Genomic DNA, 8703 nt, shown 5'->3' with positions numbered 1-8703 from the left:
TTAACATATGACTCGTAGCCGCGGAGGATGTATGCCGACTATCATATTTAAAAATTAAAGAGAACGTATAACGATAATGAATCATTATTAATGTTTTGTATTATCATTTTAAATTCTCAACTGTTTCCTTTTGAGAATTTCTAGTACACTCAGGCTCAAAACAATCCCTCAACTTTTTTTAACAGCCTTGACTAAAAATATGTAGTTCGACTCCAAAGTAGATTTACTCGCTTCATCTGGTGAGATATTATAAGTATTTGCTATAAGTGTTTGCATACTCACCACACTTCCCAATTTAAATAATAACGAGTAATTTATTATTTTTTTTCATATTCACGATTAACTAAAATATTTATTCACGTCATTTTATATGTATGCATGTTTGTTGACTTTCTCTAGCATACACCAATAATTATCATTACATTACATTTTATGTAGTATATTTGTATGTATGTATATAATTTTATTATTTCTTATTTCGTACCTACGTGGCTAGTAAATACAATGAAAAGTAGATATATTTTTGTATGTATGTATGTATGTACTTATAGTAAACACCAAAGTCGCAAAAGCACAAGTCATGGAATTTGTTTTCCAAGTATGCAAGCAACTTTTTTACTTGTGTGCGCGTAAGAATGTGTGTGAAACACAAACTTTCTATATGTTTATATTAATTATGATTATGCAATTGCACCAAATACACATACAGGGTGTTAAAAAATATCTAAAATATTTAAGGATATACTGGTGTGGACCATAAGAAGCAAAGAAGTCTTAATAAGCATAGGTCCGCAAGCTAACGATTCTGAATATATGACATCATTAAATATTTCACATCCTTTATTTAATACCCTGTATATGTATGCATATATATGTATGTATACTTTTCAAAAGTATCTCACTTATAATTTAATATTTTACTTTGCCTTAGTTTTGAAGCTTTTTTACACTTTTTAATTTCATTTGTACATTATTTACAATTAAACCATAGTTTTAAAGGAAGTCAAGAAATACTTAGCTTAGTATTTTTCAGAGAACTTAATTTTGGAATTTTCTTTGTTTAATAAAAAAGGCATTTGTAATTTGGAAGGGATATCAAATGTCAGCAGACGTGATGTTTAGGATTAAAAAACATTATTAGCAGTCTAACTTTTTTCTATTTTTCACTATAACTAATTTTTTCTTATTATTACTAGCTTTTGTTTTTTGTTGTTTGTTTGACAGCATATACACACGCCTATGCTTAAAATATTAAATATAATGACACTTAGACACCTATTCGCACATTTAAAAATGCTCAAGTCTATTATTTTCAAAAACTTAGTTTCATAAATATTTTTTAATTACGTAAGAATAATGTTTTAATAAAAATTATTGTATTTATGTGTAAGCATATGCATATGTATGTGTATGTATAATATGCAAGCATTAGACAAACACTGGGAAGCAAATAAATAAGAGAATACACTACATATATGTATACTTGTATGTGTCATACAACGAGATCTTATGCATGTAGAGTAATATATTATGTGTATGTAGTAGTTGAAATAAAAAAGACAACGTTTTCCTTCCTTTTATTTTTCTTCTTAATTTACTACTTCAGTTTTTTACTATTGTATTTTTGTCTGTTTTAGTACCTAATGGAAAACTAACTGTAAATATGTATATTATTTACTTAATTTTTTTAACATACTTATCAGCGCTGCTCATACGTTTGCGTGTAGCTTCAGCACTCACCTACGGCTAATCAAATTATTATACGTACTTACCTTTTTAAATATATATATTTTTTTTTTGCATATATTTTTTTCAATTGAGTGCTTGCTAGCATATTTTTGTGTGTACATGTGTGCGTGTATACTTGCATGTTTTTATTTTTGTACCTAAACCTAAAACTTATCAGCTAACTTACAAACGTTGGGGTTTAATAGCAGTCAAAAAAGTTTATTCTTAAAGAATTCTTTCTCCCTCCTTTCAACTTTATTTCCTATATGCAGACATTTTCATATACATATACGTACGTTCACTGGTATGTCTTCCAGTGACTAAATTATTATCTTACCCTTCCACATTAAAAGAATACTTCAACTACTTCAGCATTTTGTATTTTTCCTGCTCCCTTTCCTAACCTCTCTCTCTCTCCCATCTTTTCATTTTAATCCTCATGCGGTACTTCAGCATTCGCCTGATGCTCCAGCTTGATTTTCATTAGCGGCGATTCGCGTGTCGGTGGATATGCCGCTCCAGCGCTGGCACCACTTTCGGCATTGCCAAAAAATTCACTAGGGAAGAAATCTTCGAAACGCGGACTCTTATTTACCGTCTTTTGCAGCAATCCATTGGCGATCGCCTCGAAATCTATGCCAGGCGGCAGCGTTTCGGCAAACCGCTTATTAAATGCATAGTTGGTCGCATGCTCTTTATTCTTGTAGTGCGCATAGGTGGCAGCCGGATCAGCGACCGCAGCTGCAGTGGCTGGCATCTTTTGACTACTACTACCTCCACCACTTACTGCGCCGATAGACCCACGCGACTGATTGCCATATTGACGCGCTTGCATGGCTTCTTTTAGATCACGTTCTCGCTCGCGCTCACGTTCTCGTTCACGTTCACGCTCTCGGGCATAGTTAGCACCACTCTGATGCAGTTGACTAACACGTGAGGCTGCTTGTGTGGGCATCACATTCAACCCGGGTATACCCATCAATCCACCCAGTGTGCTCAAATCAGGCATGCTATCTGAGCTGCGGCGCGCTTCCGCATGCTGCTTAGCATTCGCAGCCGATACTTGATCTTCGATCTCGGAACGTTGCAAATATGCCGGCGATTTGTACATATTCATCGTCTGCGAGATGGGTGATTGCTGCTGCTGTGACATTATTTGGCGGCGCAATGTTTCGGTCATGGTGGAGAGTGGACTGGGCGAATCGGGTGGCGCAAGGGCAGCATTCTGTGCGGCGAGTTTGGCGGCATTATGATAGCCATTAGCCGCAGCGGCTGCGACAGCAGCATTACCAGCTACACCAAATGAGGAAGCCTATAGAGTAAGGGAGAATTGAGAAAAAAGCAGAAAGGAAATTATTAAGTACGAAATTATTAAAAAGGAGAAATTAAGATAAAGTTTACGCATAATAAGTAGATTCTAATGAACTATGGCCTAAGCGTTTGAATGCATTTCTTTTTAAATAATTTTAATTCTAAAAAGTTTAATTCTAAAAAGTTTGCTTTTATTCATTTTACAGAGACGTCTCACTGGCAGTACTGTCGAATTGCTATAATCTACAGAATTACTATAGTCTAGCGCGAGCGAGAGTAAAATTTACCTTTTAATTTCTGCAAAGTTTTGGAAATAGGGAGTTCTTCTGCGATATGCGTATTTTAAATTAATACTTTATTAACCGATGGCAAAATTCTCTAAACAAAATTTAAATTGGTATGAAAAAGCAAAATTTTTATTTCTAAAATCACTATTTAATTAAAATCGAAAATAATTTTGTAAGAAAAAAACTTGTGTGATAACTTTACAAACTTTAAGTCCTAAGCGGAATATTTTAACATACTTTTCATACCCGTGTTTTAGCATCTACCATTTACATTTAAAATATGTATTATATAAATAAACATTAGAGGTGATGGCAACCCTGCTATTTTTTGCATTATTAAAAAGATTCTGAAATGCTGAGAAAACAAACCCATATCAAAAACCGTTTATTTTCAATAAAAAACTAAGTGGCAACACTATCAAAAATAAATCCTTTATATTAGTGTGTTTTATAATGACCTTTAGCAGATACTTAATTGTTAATCTATTTGACCTGCCTGTAAATTTCATTCTAAGACGGGTTAGTGTGGAATTTTTATATATGGTAAAGCCTTCTTAGTATAGAATGATCATTAGTACAGACAGATATAGTAGTAAATTTTATAGAAAATGATTTTATCCAAATATCTAATGGTATTCATGTACACACCCCAATATAACGCTTAAAAACCCAAAACAATGCAATAGACCGAAAACTGCAAAAACTATTCAATCATATTTCTAATTGTTGATGCATAAAAATAGACGTTCATACACATATGAACACATTCAGTTCTATTGACTTACCGCTTGCATTTGTCCATTGGCATACACATGCCCCATATCCTCTTTAATCTCGCGATAATCCCTAAACACAACCGCTTTTATAACCGAGCGTATCAGTTCCTCCGGCCACATGCCCAACAAAATACGTTGTGGACGTCCGCGCGCTTTTGGACGTGGATCGGCACCACCATCCAACGATGGGCCCAACATGTTATGCACACGATTTGCATATAGCACAAAAGTGGGATAGGGAATATCATATTTGCGTGCGGCCTGTGATAGCGAAAGACCCTCCTTCAACACACTAAATATAGCTTCGGCCATTGCTTCGGGACGCCAAGACTTTAACGGGCCACGTTCACGAAAGCGCAATTGTTGTACCAAATTTTGTTGATTAGTATTCCAACATTTTTGCCACATTGATTGCAGTTGATATTGATAACTGTCTGCTGAGACGAAAATGAGAAAGAGAAGGAGATAATTTGAAATGTCGAAAAAAACAATTTATAGTGTTTTCTTTTCTCGAAAAAATGTCATCACATTATATGACAACCAAGGCGAATTCATTAAAGGTCACGTTGAAATAGTCATTTATTTATTTATTTATTTAAAACAAATAGCGAACTTTCTCATTATTTTATTTACTTGTAAAAAACTTTATGAATTTAAATTCATTACAAAATTTCAGTTTTCAAATTATAAGTTTGTTTTTAAATAATACGTTTTGTTATTTAATTTTGTGCTGGCATCCGAATGTAATATACACGCGAAAGAAAAAAAAAGCAAATCAGCTGGTCTACTGTTACCACCTAAATTCGCTAAACTCGCGTTGGTGGCAACATTACGAAAATGTTGACAAACGCCTTATGAAAATGTTGGGCTTTTATATGAGAATATTTGGAACAAAAGCAATTCAAGACTTCCGCAAAGGTACGTATGTAAGTATATTAAATACTATACAATGCAATAAAATGAAATAGAACGATTTTAAATAAAAACTAGAATTAAAGTTTTCCCACAACTGCTTTGACGAGCTTAATAAACTTAATAGATAAATTAAAATCAGTTAGACAGCACTCACCCTCATTGTGGAGGGTGGAAAATGCCACAGAGAGGAACCCTTTAACACTAACCGTACCGGTGTATCACGTATACCTATTCTTACCACAACCGGTCATTTGACCGGTTATGCAATAATTGTTTTTTTTTTTCAAAACAAATTTTAAATTTTTTTTAATGCATAAATCAAACACAAAAAAATGCGAACTGCTAAATTAATATATGAATTTATATAAAATTAAATTAACCAAGGAACAAATAGTCAGTTTATACTTTTAAATTCAATTTTGTAACCGGTCAATTAGTGTTAAATATACATACACCAATTAAAACCAAAAAATTTAGCGCAGAGCAGAATTGCGAAGCTATTACAAGAAGACAAAACACCATTACGTATTGCAGAAAATGTCCATATATAATCATTTTTATAAATACAAGGTGGCGCAAAATTAATCACACTATGGGAAGATAGATATAAGGTTGTCAAAAAAGTCTTGCGGTATTTCCGCAAGCTTGTCTTTGCAAGCGCGTAGTTCTAGTTGTATTCGTCGCATCGGTTCACGCTACAGCTTTTTGGAAAGCTCTTTTCACGTGCTAACACGTGTTTAATTGTTGTTTGCTTTTAGACATTCGTGAGTTATAGCGTCGCAAACATGGAGTAAAATAAAGAGAAAATACGGCATATTTTACAGTACTACTACGATAAAGGCAAAAATGCATCTCATGCTGCCAATAACATTTGTGCAGTTTATGGACCCGATACAGTTTCCATTTCCACCGCACAACGATGGTTTCAACGTTTTCGTTCTGGGGCAGAGGTGATCGAAGATGCGCCACGGTCCGGAAGGCCTGTCGTCAAAAATTGCCATAAAATCGCTGAATTGATCGAAAGAGACCGGCATAGTAGCAGCCGTATCATCGGCCAACAGCTGGGCATCAGTCATCAAACCGTTATAAACCATTTGAAGAAGCTTGGATTCAAAAAGAAGCTCGATGTATGGGTGCCACACGACTTGACGCAAAACAACATTTTTGCCCGTATGGATGCATGCGAATAGCTTCTGAATCGCAACAAAATCGACCCGTTTTCGAAGCGGATGGGGACTGGCGATGAAAAGTGGGTCACTTAAGATAACGTGAAGCGCAAACGGTCGTGGTCGATAAGCGGTGAAGCTGCCCAGACGGTGGCCAAGCCTGGACTGACGGCCAGGAAGGTTCTTCTGTGTGTTTGGTGGGATTGGCAGGAAATCATCCACTATGAGCTGCTCCCCTATGGCCAAACGCTCAATTCGGACCTGTACTACCAACAACTGGACCGCATGAATGCAGCACTCATGCAGAAGAGGCCATCTTTGATCAACAGAGGCCGAATTGTCTTCCATCAGGACAACGCCAGGCCACACACATCTTTGGTGACGCGCCAGAAGCTCCGGGAGCTCGGATGGGAGGTTCTTTTGCATCCACCGTATAGTCCGGATCTCACACCAAGTGATTACCACCCATTTCTGTCCATGGCGAACGAGCTTGGTAGTCGGAAGTTGTCCTCAAGAGAGTCCTGTGAAAATTGGCTCTCCGAGTTTTTTGACAATAGGGGAGCGAGCTTCTATAAGAGCGGCATTATGAAGTTGGCATCTCGATGGGAACTCGTCATCGAACAAAACGGCGCATATTTGACTTAAATCGCATTATTATAACCAATTTTATGAACAATTGAAAATTCAATAAAAATACCGGAAAACTTTTTTGACAACCTTATACGTTAATCATATTTGACACTTGTGAAATAGACAGCTACAGTATACGGACAGACAAGCAGTGGAGCGCGAAAGGCCAAAATAAATATTTCCAATTTCTAAAAATATTTTTTTTTTTTTAGTAAAAAGGTTATGCAAAAACAAAACTGGGCTTCATATAGACTAGGACCTTCATATACTTAGCCTAGGATAACGCGTATCATTTGCCTTGTAGTACAAACCGAAGATTCAAAAGTTTTAGGCGAAACTCTTCAAAAGTTGTTGTGTTGCCTAAACAAATCGTTAATATTGATTTGATTGATTTGAAGTTTCCAAAAAGGAAAGAATAAATTTAATTCATATAAAAGGACCAAGTAAACATTTATTAATTTACCTAAGCTAAGAGTTATTCAGCAAATGCTGAATTGATAAATTTACTTTCTTTTTGTTTAGCATATATGGAGGGAAAATTTATTTTGAGACTATTTATGTTTGTAATTCCGTTAATACTTTTTGTTTAATTGATTTTTTGGTAATTAAAATATTTTTAAATCAATATATCAGGAATTGCTGGTAGTAAAATTCAGGCTGGTTGGGGCAAAATTAATCACCCTATCGGAAGGTTAATTTTACGCCACCTTGTATAATATGAGATAAAATCAAATCAACAATCCGAGTTAAAAAGTGATTTGATATTATATTACAATTTTTTTGTTTTGGTATTTTTTTAATTAATTAACTAACCTGTTACTGAAGAGGTTGATGCCCCACCCATCCAGGGATGTCCGCTTTCAATCATTTTAGCCTGTAAATATAAAATATTTAATTAAAAATTAACTTTATTATACCCATTTGGTTTTACTTAAGTAATATGAATATTTAATTTTTAATTTATATAGGCATAATTTTCAAAATCAGTAAAAGTTGCGAATATTGCTGCAATAACCAGTTATTTATGTAATAATAGAATTTCATCAAGTGTTTAGGAATTCAATACCTGATTACCTGATACTTACAATACGAAAGGTGCTTACAAACTTCGGTAGTAGCTCTTTGACGAATAAGACGTCAAAAAAATCGAGACAAATACGCTGGAAATGTGGAAGAATATTAACGCTTATCTATTTCTCTTTCATTTTTGGATCAGTATTTAGAAGAATTTACTAATTACTATCCATGATACAAAAACATGTGCAGAACTTAATGAAGAAGAATTAGGCACAACTATCAAAAAACAAAAAAATGTATGCCTTCCGAGAAGTATGGCCGAACAACGTTCCCGAATTCATTGAAAATTAAATTGCGCAAAAAGTTGTCGAAGAGTTACTCTTGAAAACCCTTGTTCATATCAAGCAAAAATTTGCTCCTGGCTTCAGATTTTGTTCCAAGATTCTTTCAAAGAATCGACATGAAACGTTTATCGAAGCTTTGTATTCTTGCGATACACAATTTATGCACCAATTTCTGCGAATTAATGCTACGCTGCGCTACGATCATTTTTCACCTTAAAAACGTTAAAACTTATCGGCGCAACAGGCCTGAAGGAGAGCGATTGAAAGTATTGGCGCAACTCAATATTCAGAGAGATCTAAATACATCACCACTGTTAGTTCAATATATACTTCCGTTTTGTTTATAAAATGAAAAAAATAAATGAATTTATTCGCGAAGTTCATTGAGCGCTCGCCACCATTCAATCATCTTTTCTCACGAAACGCATTCTCATATTCAACGGTGTGGCCAACATCAAAACGTTAACCAACTCTCAATGATTTTGAAGGAATCAGATTGACTGACATAACCGGGTATACGTAGTATAGG

The 8703-nt window shown here is 34.8% G+C and overlaps 1 protein-coding gene across 1 annotated transcript; it reads right to left on the bottom strand.

Moving 5' to 3' along the window:
- Positions 1-342: 342 nt before the first annotated feature.
- LOC129241419 (protein bric-a-brac 2-like) lies at positions 343-7685 on the bottom strand. The gene is made up of 3 exons (XM_054877713.1): positions 7627-7685; positions 4112-4539; positions 343-3040 (listed from the first exon to the last, which is right to left on the bottom strand). The coding sequence occupies exons 1-3, from the start codon at positions 7679-7681 to the stop codon at positions 2159-2161; spliced, it is 1365 nt and encodes a 454-aa protein (XP_054733688.1). The 5' UTR covers positions 7682-7685; the 3' UTR covers positions 343-2158.
- Between the last annotated feature and the right edge of the window lie 1018 nt (positions 7686-8703).

Source organism: Anastrepha obliqua, chromosome 3, assembly GCF_027943255.1.
Source record: "Anastrepha obliqua isolate idAnaObli1 chromosome 3, idAnaObli1_1.0, whole genome shotgun sequence".
In the NCBI taxonomy this organism is placed as follows: Eukaryota; Metazoa; Arthropoda; class Insecta; order Diptera; family Tephritidae; genus Anastrepha; species Anastrepha obliqua.
Note: the sequence above shows the minus strand (reverse complement) of the source record. Positions and strands in the feature narration are given on the sequence as shown.

What these genes read in the sequence shown, in the direction of transcription:
- LOC129241419 (XM_054877713.1), bottom strand. Translation starts at nt 7,681, where the DNA reads ATGATTGAAAGCGGACATCCCTGGATGGGTGGGGCATCAACCTCTTCA. An exon ending in ATCAACCTCTTCAGTAACAG is followed by an intron (nt 4,540 to 7,626) that starts GTTAGTTAATTA and finishes TTTTCGTCTCAG; the next exon opens with CAGACAGTTATCAATATCAA. An exon ending in CCAATGGACAAATGCAAGCG is followed by an intron (nt 3,041 to 4,111) that starts GTAAGTCAATAG and finishes CTTACTCTATAG; the next exon opens with GCTTCCTCATTTGGTGTAGC.